The following is a 19,194-nucleotide window of genomic DNA, read 5'->3' as shown; positions in this document are numbered from 1 at the left end:
CGGTTCTTCCTTTTTCCCCCTTTCCTTTCCCGCATGTTTAAACTAAAAACCACGTTATGGGCCGAAAACTGAGAATGCCAGGACCCAACTCAAGGAAACCCCACATTAGGCCCACTCAAGCATATCAGAAGGCTGGACCTTTTAAAAGTTAGTGAAAATGGGTTGGCCAACAACTATACATGTATTTCAACATTATTTTTCAATAAAAATATGATCACTATTTAAAAAAAATTATTTACAACAACTTCTAATCGTCCAAACATGCCTATTTCGTAAACTATTTACAAGAAAAATTGGTCAAGTCAAACCTTGCAAGTTAAGTTGGCCAAATTACAGAAATTAAAATTGCATGCCTAATTTAAAAAGGAAGAATTATCCCAAACTATTGAAATACTTGTACAAGTGATCAAATAATATTGGGAGAATAACAGATAAATTTCAAAAGGACTGATTAATTTAAATTAAGTCTTAAGTGTCAAACTTCATAAATGTACAATTTCTTTGCTTAATTTTACAATTTTATTGTGATGAGTTCACAACTTAATTTTTAAATTTTAACATGGTTAAAGAATAAATAAAGTTATTTTTAAAAAAATTAAAAATTAAACTTACAAATTTTTCAATTTAATATTTAGATTTTAGGACTTAATTTGAATTGGGACCTCTTTGTCATTATTTTAATAATTTTTTTTTTCCTGCTTTTATATCCACTGGTTGAGGATAGAATGGGCCCACCTGTGTACGTACCCCCACAACTAAAAAGTGATCAAAACTGGACTCAAGTCCCACCAATACATATACCCCGACAACGAACTTAATGTGAGAAAATGACACACATAACATACGTGGTTCTCAGAAGTTTACATTCCGTAGTATTATTTTTTTTTGCTAGCTGCCAGCATTTGGACCGCGCAGATAAAAGTCAGTTTGTTACATTCCATACTTTTTATTTAATGCAATATGCACTACATACAAATTACGTAGAAATTTCCCGTTTTCAAAGAAAAAATAACTAATAGATAATAAAGTAAAATAAAGTTTTGTGAATTAATACCAAATAAAAGTGATTAAAACTGAAAATTTTAATTTTAAACAAAATAATTAAAAAATTAATTTAATATTATTAGAGTGTAATAAATATTATATATCTTAACATCGTTAAAAAACCCGGGCGATGGCGAATTGATACCAAACGTGCCATTTGAAATTTGTAGGTGTCTTCCCGTTTTCTGTGCCCAAATTTGTTTTTAAAAGTTTCTTTCTCGATCTTCTTTAATTTCTTTTAGGCCTAATTTTTGCGGCCTTTTCTTTTATCAGTTTCATTAAATTAATCTGTTTTACCCCTTTCAAACTTTGTCGATAAATTAGACCAAGATGTTGAACTCACAGTAAGACGGGGTACCACTCCAAGTTAATTATTATACTCAAAATATAATTTATACAGTAAAAATCAATGATATATTTTAAATTTACCCTGTACTTTTTATTTTTTCTTATACATTCTTTTAATATTGATTCACTGAATTTTGTAAAATACCATACTTTTAATTTAAAAAAAAAGTAAAAATTTGATTTAAAATTATTAGAATGTGTATTTAAGGTGCTTGTTTCCAATAAAATTAAGACATGTGTATCTTTTATAAATTATTTATTCTTTAAAAAATTCTTGTTATTAATAGTATTAACACATTAAAGTCCACATATCTTGATTTGATTAGATAAAAGCATATTAAGTATATAAAGTTTAGTACAAAAGTCTTGCCTTTTTTAAATTGCACCAAGTTAATTCCTAGATACATATAGTGGTCATTTATTTTATCAATTGTTCTCTCACTGACCTAAGTTCCGAGAGGATTCAACAAACCTAACATGTAAATCAGGCCAATTTCTGAGCGAGATCTTAACTTAGTCCCATCTATACATATACCCCCACGACTAATTAATGTAAGAAAATGACCACAATATTATTACTCAAGCATAAGAGGCTCTCATAGGTGTACATTTTATAGTGTTATTTAATGCAATATGAACTGCGGACAAATTACTTGCCAGCAATCTACATTTTATAGTGTTACTTATTAATTTCCATATTTTCGAAATTGAATTGCGGACAATCTTCTGACATATGTTTAAGTTGGAACAGGTCAATTTACTTGCCTGCAATCTACTTAATAATGTTCGAAATTGACTTGCCAGCAAATATAGTTGAATTCCTAACTAATCATTATCTAGTTCGAAACTTTGTGGATGAAATTTAATTCTTTGAAAGTCTGTTTTCTTCTATGCACTTCCAGGTAGTAAATATGAGAGACCCCACTGTTCAAATCATGCTTAACCCTAATCTGAATAAGCCAGACCTAAATTGAGTTTGATGGTTTTCCCGAATTACCAGCTCTAATCTACTCTATATAAGCACCAAGTGAATTCTTTCAAGCTCAAACTGCAAATTAAGCATATAGGTTTATGAGAAAGAGCTCTTCAAAATCAAAGAAATCGCCATATAGTTATGGATTCCATTGAAGCCGTCCCAGAAAGTGAGTGCTTTAAAGCTCAAGCTCACTTATACAGGTACATTTTTAGCCACATTAATGGCATAGTTCTCAAGTGTTTTGTTCAGCTAGATATCCCTAACATAATCTACAAGCATGGCCAACCCATCACTATTCCTCAATTGATCTCCAAACTAGAAATTCAACCAACCAAAACTGCCTTTGTAGAGAGGCTTGTTCGCTTCTTGGTGCACAATGGCTTCTTATCAAAAACCAAAGTGCACGAGCAAGATGAAGAAATGGAGGTATACACTCTCACTTCTTCTTCTAAACTACTCGTCAAATGCATGGAACCGAACCTGGCACCAATGGTGTTATCGTTTGTCGACCCTAGTTTCTTGGATTCGTTTGATTTTTTGCGAAGCTGGTTCAAACGGAAGGAGACGGTAACTGAGGTTGCCCTTGGGGCAACCATTTGGGAAATTTTTGAAAGAGATTCTCAAAGATTGAAGTCTTTCAATGAAGCCATGGCAAGTGATTTACGAATGATCAGCGTCATACTTAAAGACTCTAAATCGATCTTCCAAGGATTGGAATCCATAGTTGATGTTGGAGTCGGCACATGCACCACATGCAAAATCATCTCTGAAGCATACCCTCATCTGAAATGCATAGTTTTTGATCGTCCAAATGTTGTGGAAAATTGTTCAGGAAGCAATAACTTGAGTTATTTTGGTGGCGACATGTTTGAATACATACCTTCTGTCGATGCTGTACTATTGAAGGCAAGTTAAAAAATTATTTAGTCTATAACAAAACTCTTATTACTAAGATTTTTAACATTTTAAAACTTACTTGTTTTGATTTGATTGGATAAAATATCCATTAATTATATAAAATTAAGTATGTTTGTCATCTCTTTTTATTAACATCAATAGTTTCTAAATTTTGATTCAAGTCCCAACTAATCTATATTGTGCCGACCAAATTAAACTACATATGTTAAATCTCTGCCAATCATTTACTTAATTCCTTTATTTATATACTATTGCTTTAGGTTTTAGATTTCTTATTATTAATGTTGTTATTGAATATTTAAATGAATGTTTGAAAAGGGAGAACATTTGGTGTTGGTGATGATTTTGTGCAGTGGATGTTACATTGTTGGGATGATGAGCACTCTTTGAAGATACTGAACAAATGTAAGGAGGCAATTGCAAAGAAAGGCGAAGGAGGGGTGATAATCATTGAGGCAGTTGTAAAGGAGAAGGAAGATGACAATGACATGACACTATTCAATTTGAAACTCTTGTTTGATGTTATGATGATGAGTATGGTCAACGGCAAAGAAAGAACTGAGAAAGAATGGAAGAAGCTTCTTGTTGTTGCAGGCTTCAAACATTACAAGATTACTCCTTGTTTTGGTTATAGGTCAATCATTGAAGCTTATCCTTAATTATTGTCTACTACTTCTTCTGTCCACCTTGTGTTATAAGATGTTTCTCGTTTTGATTATCCTAAATTGTTATCTGCTTTGCAACTTCTGGCCCTCTCCTCGAAGTAGCATGCCTCATGAATGGTGATGTAAACTATTCACAAGTTTATGGAATAAAATTTGCTGCAGTTATTTTAATTATTTCCAATATTTTTATCATTTCAGCACGTATTGTTGTTTTAATAAATTAATCATTTTATCAGTGTATTTTTATTAGGCGTTTTTTGCCATTCACTAAACGGACTTTAACAAACTGAAAACCGAATATACGCTTGGTGTTTTGGTCATTCGTTGAAATAAAGTTGTTGTTACCTTAAAAATTATAATCATTCGGCACTAGGGATCACTAAACTTAAGTAGACTGATAAAATAGATTTGGAGAAATTAAAATAGTTGTCACTGGGTATATATATATATATATGTGTGTGTGTGTGTGTGTGTGTGTGTGTCATTTTGCTAAAAGAAAGTAGTCGTTATCCTAACCATTAGTCGTTCACCTCTTGGCACTTTTTTAATAGAGGCAATATAATTAATAATATGATAATTTTCCAATTAGGTAAAAATGTCAGAAAAAGAATTAGGAATAATAAAAATAATAATGATAATAATCAAGATTGTTAAACTCATGAGTTTAATGATAGGAATATAAACTCAAAACGTAGATTTAGATTGTAAAATTTAAGAGTTTACTTCTATTAATAAATAATTTTTAAAAGTATATGATTAAATAATTAAAATATAAATATGAAAATAATTTAATTTAAATATACATCATTGACATTAAATCTATCTACATTCATAGATTATTATGCTCAATACCAAAAAAAAAAAAATTGTATTGTTCAATGTCTTTCAATGGCTGTTGGAAAGGTAGTCTTTATTAAAGACAAATATGCAGACTAGAAGTTTGTATCTCTCTTCTTCACAAAGGTGATAATATAACCAACTTAAGCTATCTGACCTTAACTCCTCTACTTCAAAAATGAAAAACAAGGATGAACAAGGTATGTTCAACAACTACAGGAAATACTCTCTTTAAAAGTTAATTTACAATCAATGAAGTGCAAGTATAAAAAATGTAATCACATAAGGTAGGTAATGAATTGAATGCTTAAGTTCGTACAATAATTTTTCTATATTTGTCTTCATAAAGGAGCCTATTTACGGTTGAAGTTGATAATTAATCTGTTATACACATCTAACTAGCCATTAGACTCTCCTTTTTTAGCCTAAGCTTCTTCAAAAAGTATGGTATTTGCATAACACTTTTCGACAGAGTTATGCGCTCATGGCAACTCAATAAATTAATATCTATATATATTTAATGCTTTGACAAAAGGTAAGTAAAAGAATACCATTAGAGCAAAATGCAATACAGATAGTAAGGAAAGATTAAGATTTAACAAGTGTTTGAATTTTCTTAAAGTTGTGTTTAGAAAGCTTCTAAATGAACAAAAAGGCTGACACAACTTACTAAAATGGAAAAGAACAAATAAAACCTTGAATCGAAGCTTACAAAGGTGAATACAAAAAACAACGCCACGCAATTGGCTTTAGTATCGGTAGTAATGTTGTTAATACCGGTAGTGCCATGAACAAATATGAGAATAAAAAGTAAGAACTACAGGTAGTATCACAAGAATACGGGTAGAGCTAATATAGAATCGGTAGTGTTGAACACTAAGAGACGTTAGTTTATAAGTCACGCAATACCGAAAGTATTTGAAGAATATACCAGGATTGAGGATACATTATCGGTAGTGTGACAAGAATACCAATAGAGATACTAAGAATGAAACATGTGAAATAATACTGGTAGAGAGAAAATACTATGGGTAAAGACACAAAAGTGTTGATAGTAATATACCAATATGGGTAGTGTCAAGAATTAAGACAAAAATTCTCACTTACTATTTACTACTGGTAGAAAGGGTCTAGTACTCAAAGTAATATGAATTCATTGTGAAGATCGATGATAGTAGTAAAAGTCTTTTCTTCCCAAAGAGTTAAGAAATGAACAAAATAAGGCTTTAAAGGAATCTTAGTATTTTTATAATACATCACTCATTGAGAAACTAAGAATCAAAGGCTTTAGATTGAACAAAGTTCATATTAGTACCGGTAATATCTTACAAATACCGGCAGTGATACTTCATAAAAATGAAAATCAGAGTTTAATGTATTCAAGCTCATTTATAACTTAACTTCCCTTTCCTCAGACATAATTTAACATATTAAGCAAAATCTTATTTAATTTGTTATTACCAAAACCGGGGATCAACATTTCTCTACTTTTTTGATAATCACAAAACTAGATGCAACTTGTTAATTTTGAGAAAGGTTTTGCAATCTCCCCATTAAACAGGCAATAAAAATAATCCAAACATTGGATAAAGAGAGAATAGTCTGAAAAATGCACTGTATACATTGATAATCAAACGAGAGTTAGCACAAAATATATAAGGAAACAACAAAGAAGAAACACTAATGACATTGTTCAAAGTTCAAAAAGAAGCAGGGCTAGAAGCAAAGAACAAGGTTTATTTTTGGGAGGTTTTAATGGAAGCTAGGCTATCCATAAAATGTTTGAAATGAGCTCCAAGAGATAGAGGTTGAGTTTGAGAGGCAGAGGCTGAAGGCTTAGGAGATTTCACACTTGGTTTCATTATTTGATTTTTAAACAACATGCTTCTTTCCCTTATTTGATTTCCCTTTCTTAGCAACTTCTTAAATAACCACAGTAGGCTTAGGCTTATCTGATTCCTTCTCCTCCTTTTTCTCATCATCAAGGGGTTGTTTTTCAAGCTTAACAGGCTTGAATATGTCAGAAGGAGCTAGTGGTTTCTCAATATATAAGCCCAATTGCCTCAGCTCTTCCATTTCTGTAAGTAAAGGTCTTGGAATGATCTAAGGAGTCATTTTAGTTATTTCCCTAGAAGATAACAAAGTGGTGAGAGGTAAAGGACTCTTAAAATAATCTGGCTTGAGCTGCCTCAATTCCTCAAATAATGTGGCAACAAGAGGCACCCCGGCAATAATGGTAGAAGAGGTAGCAACTTGATCACCTTTTGCTTTTAGATTCTCATCTTCAACTTGGATTTGGATTTAGGTCCATACATTTTTAATTACTCAAATAATGAATTTGACTCAAGTTCAAATTTATATATATTTATAGTCATTTCAGCTCCAGAGATTAATAAACTTATAAATTGATTACAGAAATTGGAGAAACTAGTTATCAATCACTGACATTTTTTGGTTCGCTGAATTATTACCTTAATTAACAATTATAGTCATTCAATAGATAATGGAAGAAAATGACCACAAAATTATTATTCAAGCATAAGAGGTTCTCATAGGTGTACATTCAATTGTGTTATTTAATGCAATACGGACCACGTACAAATTATTTAAGAATTTCCACATTTTCGAAATTGACTTATGGACAATCTTCTGACATATGCCTAAGTTGGAACACGTCAATTTACTTGCCATCAATTTTCTTAATTAAGTAAGAAATTGACTTGCCCGCAAATAGAGTTGGATTCAATTATAGTCATTCAATGGATAAAATAAACTTCGAGAAATAATTAGTAGCCACTGGCTAAGTATTTTTTTTTTTAATCATTCGCCCGATCAAAACAAAGTAGTTATTACCTTTAATCATTATAATATTCAGTTTCAATAATAAACTTGTAGATTGATAAAATAAATATGGAGGAATTAGCGATAATTAACTACGTGTTTTTTGTCATTGGTAAGGGGGAAAAAAATCACCGCCTTAGTTCCTAGGATTCTTTTTTAATTTTTTAAAGAAAAATCTTATGGCTTAAATGTATAAAACCCTCCATAAATATTGATATACTTGCATATAATTCTTTCACTTTTAAACGTTTAAAATTAACTCCTTCTAACTTTTAATTTTATTTTTCAAAGCTCCTTACTATTAATTACTTTGTCATATTGTTAACAAAGTTTGCTGTATTAGATTAAGAAAAACCCACATGGAAGCTTACGTAGTGGCATTTTATATGTAAAAAAATGTACAAAAATTATATTATTTTTATAAGGACTAAAACGTCATTTATCTGGCCAAATGTTGCTTTAATTGATAAAAGATAATAAAATTACAGTTTTTCCTTTAAATTGTGTTAACAATGAATAATGAGAATAATGTCACTTAACTAAAGAAAATAAGAGCATTATCATATGTGTTAAAAGTATGAGTATATCGATATATGAGTAAATATGGTTTCAGGTAGTAAATATGAGAGACCCCACTGTTCATTTGCTTGACTTGACTTTTAATGGTTTATTAATTTATGATGAGTATGTCAATATTTAATAAACTCTATATAAATTATATTATTTTTAAATATGAATAATATATCATTATGCCAAATGAAAGAATTTCTTAATTATTTTTTAATTTTTGAGAGAATTTATTTTTAAGTATGAAATTGCATATTTAAATTATTAACTTATTCCCAAAATAAACTAAAAAAGGTAGGGATAGTGGAGCAAGGAGACGATAGGCGTGAAAAGGGGGAGGCATACAGAACAAGAAGCAATGGATGAGTCTCCTAAAGATCCCGATCCGCGCGTGCAACGGCTACATAATTTGGGCCATCTTTTAATCGGGAAGGCCTAGAAACCATCAACTTGGATAAAATTGAGTCTAAGGAGCTGCAGCCCATTAATGCTAACAATAGGCCAACAAAAAGAAAACATAGTGTTGTTAAAGGAAATAAGAGAAACTTGGGCTCTTCAGATAAGCCCAGAAATGTGAATGCTACTTAGCCGACCACTGAATTTCAAGACACAGATAAAATCAAAGCTGCAGATTAATTCCCCCCCCCCCCCCGGACCTTAGCATCAAGACAACAGCTATAAATGATCCAGGAAACTCTCAACAAAATTCTCCAATTATTTCCAATCCTCTCATTAATCATAGAAAGCCTCCCGACCTAGAAAATAATCAAAGCATTGTTCCATAAACTTAATTCAATGAATCTGCCAATATAAAATCTCACAACAATTTATTAAGACTAGTTGATATTCAAGAAGACTTTTTGCACGATAGGACATTGATGAGGACATTCTTGATGATGATTTTCTTAATGAAGATTATGATAATCAAGTCCACAATGACGATCTTGAGGATGATGAATTTAGTGATGATTCAATTGAAGACACATCCGAAAATCCAAACGACTAATCTTAATTCAGGTTTGTTTACTCATTTTACTTTTAATATGGACATAATTTGCTAGAATCATAGAGGTTCTTGTGTGAATAATTTTCCTAAACATATTAGAGAAATCATTAATACATATAATAACTAATCAGCTCAAACTCATCGGCCAAAATGCTCACTTTAGATGACCATCAACACAATAATGCAAATCTCCCCAAATAATCATTTTCCTTTGTAGCTGGATAGAACAATTTAAACCTTTAACTAAGAAAACAAGCTATTTGCTTTTTATTTGTCACTAACAATTCATATATACATATACATATATATATATATATACACTACACATGCCATGGCATCAAATCTCTCCACAAACCAATACATAACAACAACCATAATTATAGATGGAGCGCCAAGAGATAAAGGATCAATCAAATACCCTAATTCCTTATGTACAGACAACAACACAACTAAAGTCTTTAGTATCTGAACTTCAAATTTGATGTGCCATTTTGCATTTAACTCTAGTAGCAGCAACGAAGAATTATGGCTCAAGAAAACTTTTCATGCTAATTTACAAAGATATTGATTCCTACCATGCAAATGGCATGACAACTAGTTGTTTCACCATATTTATGTCTATGTCATCACTATACAGTGAGTGCTTTTGTGGTCCAAAGATTCTAGTATAGTAGACAATTAGCTTCAATTTTTTTTCGGCATCAAAATAATATAAGTCTCCAATGCAAAAATCTCTTTCCAATTCACCTAAACAATGACAAGCTCTTAAACCAATAAACAAATCTAGGAGTGAAAGAAATAGACTCTAAGATTTTCAACGATGCCTCAAATATAATTATGCTCAAGTTCATAACAATATTTGAGGCCCCAATGAAAATCACTTGCTCCACGTACTATAGGAATAAGCTCTGATACCATTCTGTCATGCTTCAAAAATTAAACGTGATTGGCATAGGACGTATGCTTAAACACATATCCTTTAAGCCTTGATTAAGAAATCTCTAATCTAATCTATGAATTTACATAAAATACAATTTGAAAATCATTGAAACATCATCATTTAAACAAAAAGCTTTCTAAATTTTCTATAAAAATTTTAGGAGAACCTTCCCTATAAATAAGACCTTCCGAAACGTCTACAACAGTCATATATAACGCAAATTAAAAAAATGTGGAGCTCTGCTCCTCCACAACAAACAGACAAATAAATTACAGATAATAATCCTACTTATAGTTAATATAGAGTAACTAATCATAAATTTAAAATATAACACATAATTAAGTATTTACAAAAAAAGGAATACATCCTCAAAAATCTTCTAATCAATCCAGCAATGTGCCCACAAATGTCAGCAAAAGGCGCAGCATCAATTATGCTATCTGAGACTAAATAAATGTTTTCCAGTGAATAAGATCCCAATATTAATAAAATTTAAAGGATAAATCGAATAAAACAACAATGATCATATAAATTAAAAAGACAATAATTTTATATAAAATAGTTTATAAATTTGAACATAAGAGATTTTATATAGCCTTAAGTAAAATCTTAAACCATTAAATTTACAATATCAAATATCCTTGTCACTTGAGCTCAAGAAGACAAATAATTAAAATAAATAAATAAAGCAACATTTACTAATTTAAAATAATGGAGCATATGAAATCACCAAATAATTAAAAAACCATATTTCTAGGGACTTATTAGAATAATTAACAAATGTGGACATACAATCCATGAGGGTAAATAACCAGACGTGGTCGAAGTCACGAAAATAAATGTGGATACACAGTCCATAAAAGTAAGTAACCAGACACGACTTGAGTCATGAATTAAATGTGGACACACAGTCCACGAGAGTAATACCCACGAATAAGAACCGTGAGAACAAAGCTCACAAAAATCAAACTAGCTAGTCATTGACCATGGAGCGTCAAGGACTAACAGAACTGTCGTTAGCAACATTGTTCTATATAAAGTCTCCTTGAAATTCATTTTCAAACATGCAAGAAAATTATCACTTTCAAAATAAAATTTTCATTTTTAATTTCGAACTCGCATGAACCATTTAAAATATCAATCCTTCTAAATATGAAAATTTATATCAGTAATATACATTTCTTCACCAATTTCCATAATTGCTAATTTTTATCAAATAAAAAAAATTTACTAGAGCTTGTAAAAATATTTTCTTGAATCTAAAAAAAAAATACCTTTTGCAAGAGAATATACATACACATATAGAAATTTATCTATCTTTCATCGTACAAACTATCACTTCACAAGCTCAAGTAATTTAGTTAAGGAAAATATTCAACACTAGAGATAGTACACATGATCTATTTAAGAAAAATAATGTTTCAGTAAAAAGAAATTTGGATGTTATCTACTTACCTGAGACATTCCCAAACATATAATTTTTCCCTAATTAGCCACTTTTGTAATATAGTCCATACCTTAATTCCCTAATTCTCAAAGGGACACTACTGCTATTTCTTTTATACATTTTATGAATCTAAAATCTTCAATCCAACTAAATTGAAAGGATGGGGCAAAGAAAATCTCATCAACATCCATAAATAAGAAGCCAAGTTTAATCAATAAATTCTCAACAAACACATATATAAACAACATTCAAAGCTTCCAAGTTTACCTATAGACAATAAACAACCTCTATTATAACATAATTAATATTATCATTTGTATATATTTAATTTTCATAAACTTAATTCCTCAAACATTTTATCAAGCACTATTTGAACTCAAAAGCTAACAAATGAACCAACAAACTTGGTTCCTAATTATTGATGCCTAAAATTTTCTACCTACAATCCCAACCTTGTATTATAGAGAATTATTACCTATTATAATAACATACCCAACTATAATCCACTTACCACATTCATTTGCTACTAAAAACTAACATCCCCCTATCAAACAATTCATCAAATATTATGTGCATTCAAACCTGAACCATACAATTATTCTTTAAATATCTTCCCCCAAAATTTCATGAACATATATATATATATATATATATAGATTTACCAAACTTTTCAAGTTTCATTCCTTCAACTAAAATCAATTTAAACTCAAAGAAATGCTAAATCTAAACAAATATTCATCATGCAGCCAGCAAAAATATAATATAACTACTTATCAAAAGTGAAATCCTTAATCTTCAATTTAAGCTCGTTAGAACATTCAATAGTAAAGCAAAATTTCAGCGATCAATTCCTAATCCAAAATTTTAGCAATTCTCAATCACAATACATACTCAAATCTGATAAGGGAGAGAGTGAAACTTGGCTCACCAATAAAGCAAAGAGTACTAAAGGAAGGAGAACCAGAATTGCAGTGACAAAACATGAAGATCAAAAAGAAGAGCTGTGAGCTAAAACAGGGGAGGAGAAGGACCAGCTAATCAAACCTCCAACAGCAACAAAAAAACTCCCATGTACACGCTGGCAATGTGCAAAAGGAATAGAGAAAGGATTCAAAGTACCACAGCACAATACGGATGAAGGAGGAAGAAATCGACGACACAGAGATGAAGATTGCAAGCTCATGGATCTACTACAGTTGTGGATGAAAACGGCGACTCTCACAACACCTTCGCGAGCAACTGGAAGGACGAAGGAAGAGGAAAAAATGGAGTGAGTCTCTCTCTCTCTTCCCCTCCTCCTCTTCCCAGAGAAACCAGCAATCTTTCGAGAAAATGAAGCTGGGAAGAGATAAACTGATCTCCTTCTACTTATCTCTCATATATATATATATATATATATATATATATATTTCAATGGCACTTTTGTAACTTCGTAAGACTGGTGGAAAAAAACACAAAAATACTCATACATAATAAAGATTCGAACCCATACGTAATAAACTACAAGTTGCCATTGGACTAATAATCTTTCTTGTTACCTCCACTATAAAACTTTTTTGAAAATACACTTAAAAATCTCGATCATAAATTTTAATTAATTATTTATTTTTTTAATATTTTTGAGTTATTACAAGGACCAAAAGCATCATCCCAAAACTTTTTGCTGTCATGCTGCTTGAATGCTTGAGGATTCCTTCCATCCCTTTATTAAAGATTTGTGGACTAATAATGATTAGAATGAGGGAATTACCAAATTTACAACTACTACCTCTAATTGGAATATGGAAAACATTAGTAGTATATCTCCTAAAAAGAAAAGAATTTTGTAAAGATTGGAAGGTATCGATAAAAATAAACACTATAGAGACAATTACTTTTTAAGGAAGTTGGAAAAGTCTCTTTGAGAACATTACAACAAAGTTCTCATGCAAGAAAAATTAATTTGATTCTAAAAATCATAATGTAAGTGGTTAAAATGGGGTGATTAAAACACTAAATTCTTCCATGCTACATCTATTATTAGAAAAAAAAAAAGGAATCAGATTCTATCCCTTAAAGAGAATGATGATACTTGGATTCATGATCCAATTATTCTTGAAAAGATGGTTGTTTCCTACTTTGAAAATCTCTTCAAAGAAGAAGACACTGTCAAACCTAAGCTTACCATCGAAAAAAGCTTCCTTGCTTTTTCTGACATTTAGCTTTAATCCTTTCATAGAGATGTTACTGATGATGAAATTAAGAATGCAGCTTTTGACATTGGGGCTTTCAAAGCCTCAGGTCTGGATGGCATCAATGTGGGATTCATTCACTCTTACTAGGAAGATTTGAAGCATATCATCATAAATCTTACCAAAAGAGTTTTTAGAGATCCCGACTCTATTAGAAAGATTAACAAAACTTTCATTATCCTGATCCCTAAGATTGATCACCTTACTTGTATGAAGGATTTTCATCTTATATCTCTTTGTAATGTGATCACCAAAATTATCTCTAGTCATCTATGCGCTTGTATGAATCATCTTATTAGCAATAATTAATGTAGCTTCATAAGGCAAGCAAAGTAGTGATAATATCATTGTTTCTTAAGAGATCATTCATTCTATGAGAAACAAAACGAAAAAAAAGGATTTATGGCTCTGAAAATTGACTTAGGAAAGGCTTTCGATAGACTATCTTGGACCTTCATTGATGACACTCTCAAATTCATTGAGATAAATAGTTATCTCAAGAAATTAATTCATGTCACCATCTCTACTACAAGGATGAGAGTACTTTAGAATGGAAAGATGTCTATGGAATTCAAACCTTCCAAAGGCATTTGTCAGGGGACCTTCTTTCTTCTTCCCTTTTTGTTCTTTGCATTGAATATTTAAGTCATTGCATTCTCTCCAGTATTGACAAAAATTTGGAAGCTAATTAGGTTAACCCCTAATGGGCCACCATTATCTCACTTTTTTTTTACTGATGATCTTTTACTTTTTTGCATAATCATCTCTATCTTAAGCGATAATCATTCAACAATGCCTTTTAGGTTTTTATAGTGCCTTAAGATAGACAATCACAATCAATACTAATAAATCCAAACTGTTCTGTTCTAGAAATGTCAACATCAACCATGCTTCTTAGATTAATGAGGAATTAGTTACTCCCCTTATAGGAAATCTTGGGAATTACCTGGGAATTCCACTAATATATGAAAAAGCTTTTAAGCTTACCTTTGTTCCTCTTCTTGATGAGATGAATTCATGCTTGGCTAGCTAGAGAAGCCATCATCTAAATATCACTAAAAATATGTGCTCATTAAATCAATCCTTTCTACCTTGCCTAGCCATATCATGCAAACTATGCTCTCACTGGACAATGTCTTGGTTGAATTGGATAAAATATCAAGAAATTTTCTTTGGGATTCTTCGAAGAGGAACAAAAGACCTCATCTTCTCTCTTGTCAGATATGCTTTCTAAAATGTCAACTTTATTCTTCGTGCACGAGTCTTAGACTTTAGCAATACCACAAGAGGTTGGAATTTTGATCTTTTGAAATGCTACCTTCATCCTGAGGTCATTAGAAAGATTTCACTTATTCGACCTCCTAACCAACAAGATGACAAAAATTTTCTTATTTGGAGAGCTTCCTCCGATGGCAACTTCTTTATTAAATCTGCTTACAAAGCTTTGGAGATTCGTAAAGACCAAAATCGCTCTGACATTGGTCCAAGATTTAAAAATGGCCCACCTATGAGAAAATTAAATACTTCCTTTAGAAGGCCGCTTGGGATCGTATCCAGACCAACTATACTTATACTAACATGAATACTCCTCAGTAGCGTACATGCCCTCTGGGTTGTAACTCTACTAACTCCTTCATTCATATTTTATGTGATTGCAAGGAAGCCTAAGAGGTATGGAAAAGATTAGTAAACCCTACAAAACTTAATAACTTTTTCTTTGATGATGTGCAAGATTGGATAAGCTAGAATGCTAAGAATAAAGCAGGTAGTTGGATTACAAGAACCTTAGGAGAGACTTTTTTGCCCAAACATGTTAGAACATATGGAAAGCTAGATGCATGAAGACCTACTCTAAAGATGAATTTCTAGAAAGTGACATTGCCTTTTCCAACATGCAATAGATAATGAATGACCTAAAGCTACAATCCAAGATCAACCAATTAAGCAAGAATAACAACATATATAAAGCTAAATGGAATCTTCCTGAACCTAGTTGGGTTAGACTCAATGTTGATGGCTCTGTTACTATTAATGGTGTTGTTGCTTGTGAAGGTATTGTCAGAAATGACAAGGGAAATTGGATTAAAGGATTCTCTAAAAATCTTGGTTATTTACCCAAACATAGTAGCCAAACTCAATCTTTGTTAGAATGAGGATCTTGTCAAAATTCATGTCTACTCTGACTCTTTAGAATCCTTATCACTCATTAACAACAACTCTTATGATACCTATTCATTCTCTGTGATTATCAAAAATATCAAAGAGCTCATCATGAGAAACTGGGAGGTTACCTCTGATCATGCCTATAGAGAAGCCAATAAATGCATTGATATTTTTACCTAAAAGACATCATGTGGAGATTTTGATATTTCTATCTTTGACAACCTACCTCCTGATCGTATAAGCCTCATGGCTTTAGACATGACTAGACCTTAGTCTTCTTAGCACAGTTTCTCTATAGCCTTGTATTAAAAAAATATATTTTTTTAGGAAAAACATAATTCTGGGTTCTTATACTTTGTTTAAATTTTGCTAAGGTCCCTATGCTTTTTTTAATTTTTTAAGTCCCTATACTTTTATTTTTTGTATTCTAGGTCCCTCTATGAGTAGTGTTATAGGGACCTAAAATACAAAAAAAAAAATTGTAGGGACCTAGACTACTAAAAAAAAATACAGGGACCTATAACAAAACTCAAGCAAAGTGCAAAGACCCAAAATTATGTTTTCCATTTTTGTTTTACTGAACTTTAAAGGGAGAATTTTAATAAAGAACCTTGGATATGACTTATCTTGAAATCACACATAAATGATTGTGAAATTTCACTATGGGACCAAGGGACTAATTAGAAATTATGTTTTGATATCAAATTACTTAAATACCCTTTATTTATTTTTAAAAATATTTTAGTCAATGTCGTCAAGGGCCTACTGCCACCGAGGCTCTGGTCACCGGACATCTATCATCATTGTCAAAGCTTAGGTGACTAGAAAAATAATTTTCCAAGTTGATCAGGAGGCCACCCCTTGGCTTGGCAAAATAAGTTTGACCACTAAGCCACCCAACCTCTTAATTAGTAACCATAATGCAATATATATATATATATATATATAAAATAAAATAACTAAACTCCATACCACTACCTTCTTGTAATACGAATATAATATATTAAAATTCTAACTTATTTTTTAAAACACTAAATCATCTTGTTATTTTAAAGTAAATTACATTTTCAAATAGAAGCTCAAGTAAACAAGTAAAGTTAAGCAACTAACCAATCTTGTTGAGAAATTAACAAGTACAGTTATACAATTAACAAGTAATGCAATTTGGTTGAGAGAGTCACAATTTAACGCATAACTTTACTTGTTAATTACTTAACTTGTTAAACTAGTGATTTTGATCCCTCAACTGAATTGTATTACTTGTTAATCGCGTAATTTCACTTATTAATTATTAAGATGATATTAATTACTTGACTCTATTTGTTAAATATGTGACTCACTCAATCAATTGGATTATATTACTTGCTAGCGTGTAACTTTACTTGTTAATTTACTCAACGGGACTTATTAATTACTTAAATTTACTTATTCAGTTGGCTTTCTACTTGAAAACTTAGTATACTTTAAAATAACAAGTTGAGTTAGTGTTTTTATTAACTATTGAATTTAATATTTTAAAAGTTTAAAAATAAGACCGATCATCAAACAGTTGAGGTAGCAGTTCACGATTCAATGGTCCAAATGGGCGGTCAAACTGAGGTCTAACTTGCCAACAATAAATTAATATATTTTAACTAAATATACATTTAAAAAATATTAATTAAATTTCTATATAAGCATAAAAATGTCATTTAGAACAAAAAAAATTACAAACATTAATATCAAATACATAATATAACCTCCAAATCTATGATAAACAATCCAACAATCCAAATATATTGAAACAAAAACTGAAGGCTAAAGAGATAAACTAAACACTGACAGAGAATATACATTGCATAAATGTATATTTTCAAGTTCAACAAAGATGTGAATCTTTGCAATTTGAAGGTCTATCAACCTTTGATCTTGCCACCAACGATTAATCAGCTTTCCTTAGCGTGCCAAAAGTGCTAACAAAGATCAAGCAGAGACCACCTTTTTATGTTTTGGAATCAAACAGGAAAAAAACATTAACAAGACAAGAAAGGAGTCCAACTCTAAGAAAATGAAACCAGATGGACGGAGTAACTTTCTTTCTTTTTCATTTTTTTAGGAGATAAGGAGGGACAAATTGAAAAGAAGAGCACTTTTTTTAGATTTTTTATTTCTCTTCTAAAGAGATATCACAAAACTAGCAAAATAAAGTAAAGAAATGAGGAAATACAAGCAATACAAAGGAGAGTGCAAAAAAGAAGTTGAGAGATCTCTCCCTAACAAATTCAAATGGAATTAGTAAAATAAAAATAAGCTAGCAAAGAAAGAAGAGGATAGGAGATGAAGAAAACATTCAAAACACCACACCAACTATCCATTGTCGAATAAAACAACCAGAACCACAACAGAGATTAATCAAATAATAGTACACACATTCAGGTATTCAATATAGCATCTAAGTTGAAAAATAACAAGACAAGAGCAAACAACAAAATCAAGGTTGCCCAAAAGTCCAAGTCCTATGCTCTTCTTGATCATTATCACCATCCAAAACTACATTTTCACATGCAATTGCAAACAAATCAATATTTGGAGTTAGTTTGGATGATTCTTCCTTCCCTCTCCCTCAATCATCTCTTCAATATCTGAAACAAGCTAACAAAGTGAATTTTAAAATATAATTTAATGAAATCAGATTCTACTTAATATTGCTTATGATCAATAAAGATAAATATATAACAAAATAATCATATATTTATATTATCATCATATATTGAAAACCACTTAATCAATTATGCAAATAAGAGCCTGAAAATTATCAGGAAGAAGAGTGCTCCTTTATTTTATGAGGACATGTGAGCCAATGCAGAAAGTCAATTCATTTGCCATTGTAGTAATAGGAATGCTAAGAATATTGGCTACCATCTTTAAAAGGATAGGAAATTTACCCTTTAGTATTTCACCAATTGAGCAAGTATAAATTTTGACATATATGGGGTTGAAGTAATGCTTTATCCAGATAAAATTTTAGCTCAGACTTCTCAATAGATATAACATCTATGCTTGTATAATTAATCTAATCTTGCAACATGTAAAACTTTAATAAAATATCATACTAATAAATAAAAATAAATTAATAAGATTAATAACAACATGAAATTAAACTTACATCTAAAACCCCTTGAACATTACTGGTTATGGTTGAAGTTGAAACACTAGAATAGTGGAGGATTGA

General features: G+C 30.9%; 1 protein-coding gene across 1 annotated transcript; it reads left to right on the top strand.

The window, feature by feature from the left end:
* The first annotated feature begins 2,446 nt into the window (after positions 1-2,446).
* On the top strand, positions 2,447-4,122 carry LOC129284810 (isoflavone 7-O-methyltransferase-like). The gene is made up of 2 exons (XM_054920285.1): positions 2,447-3,274; positions 3,640-4,122. Exons 1-2 carry the CDS (start codon positions 2,507-2,509, stop codon positions 3,943-3,945), a joined length of 1,074 nt encoding a protein of 357 aa, XP_054776260.1. The 5' UTR covers positions 2,447-2,506; the 3' UTR covers positions 3,946-4,122.
* Positions 4,123-19,194: the final 15,072 nt, after the last annotated feature.

The sequence above is a fragment of the Prosopis cineraria genome, unplaced genomic scaffold, assembly GCF_029017545.1.
Source record: "Prosopis cineraria cultivar Desert tree isolate PC_DT_omini unplaced genomic scaffold, ASM2901754v1 PC11, whole genome shotgun sequence".
NCBI lineage: Eukaryota > Viridiplantae > Streptophyta > Magnoliopsida > Fabales > Fabaceae > Prosopis > Prosopis cineraria.
This window is presented reverse-complemented; position numbering and strand designations above follow the sequence as displayed.

Bases quoted from the DNA above. Each gene is read 5' to 3' on its own strand.
- LOC129284810 (XM_054920285.1), top strand. From the start codon at position 2,507: ATGGATTCCATTGAAGCCGTCCCAGAAAGTGAGTGCTTTAAAGCTCAA. The intron at 3,275-3,639 runs GCAAGTTAAAAA...GATTTTGTGCAG, and splicing joins TCGATGCTGTACTATTGAAG to TGGATGTTACATTGTTGGGA.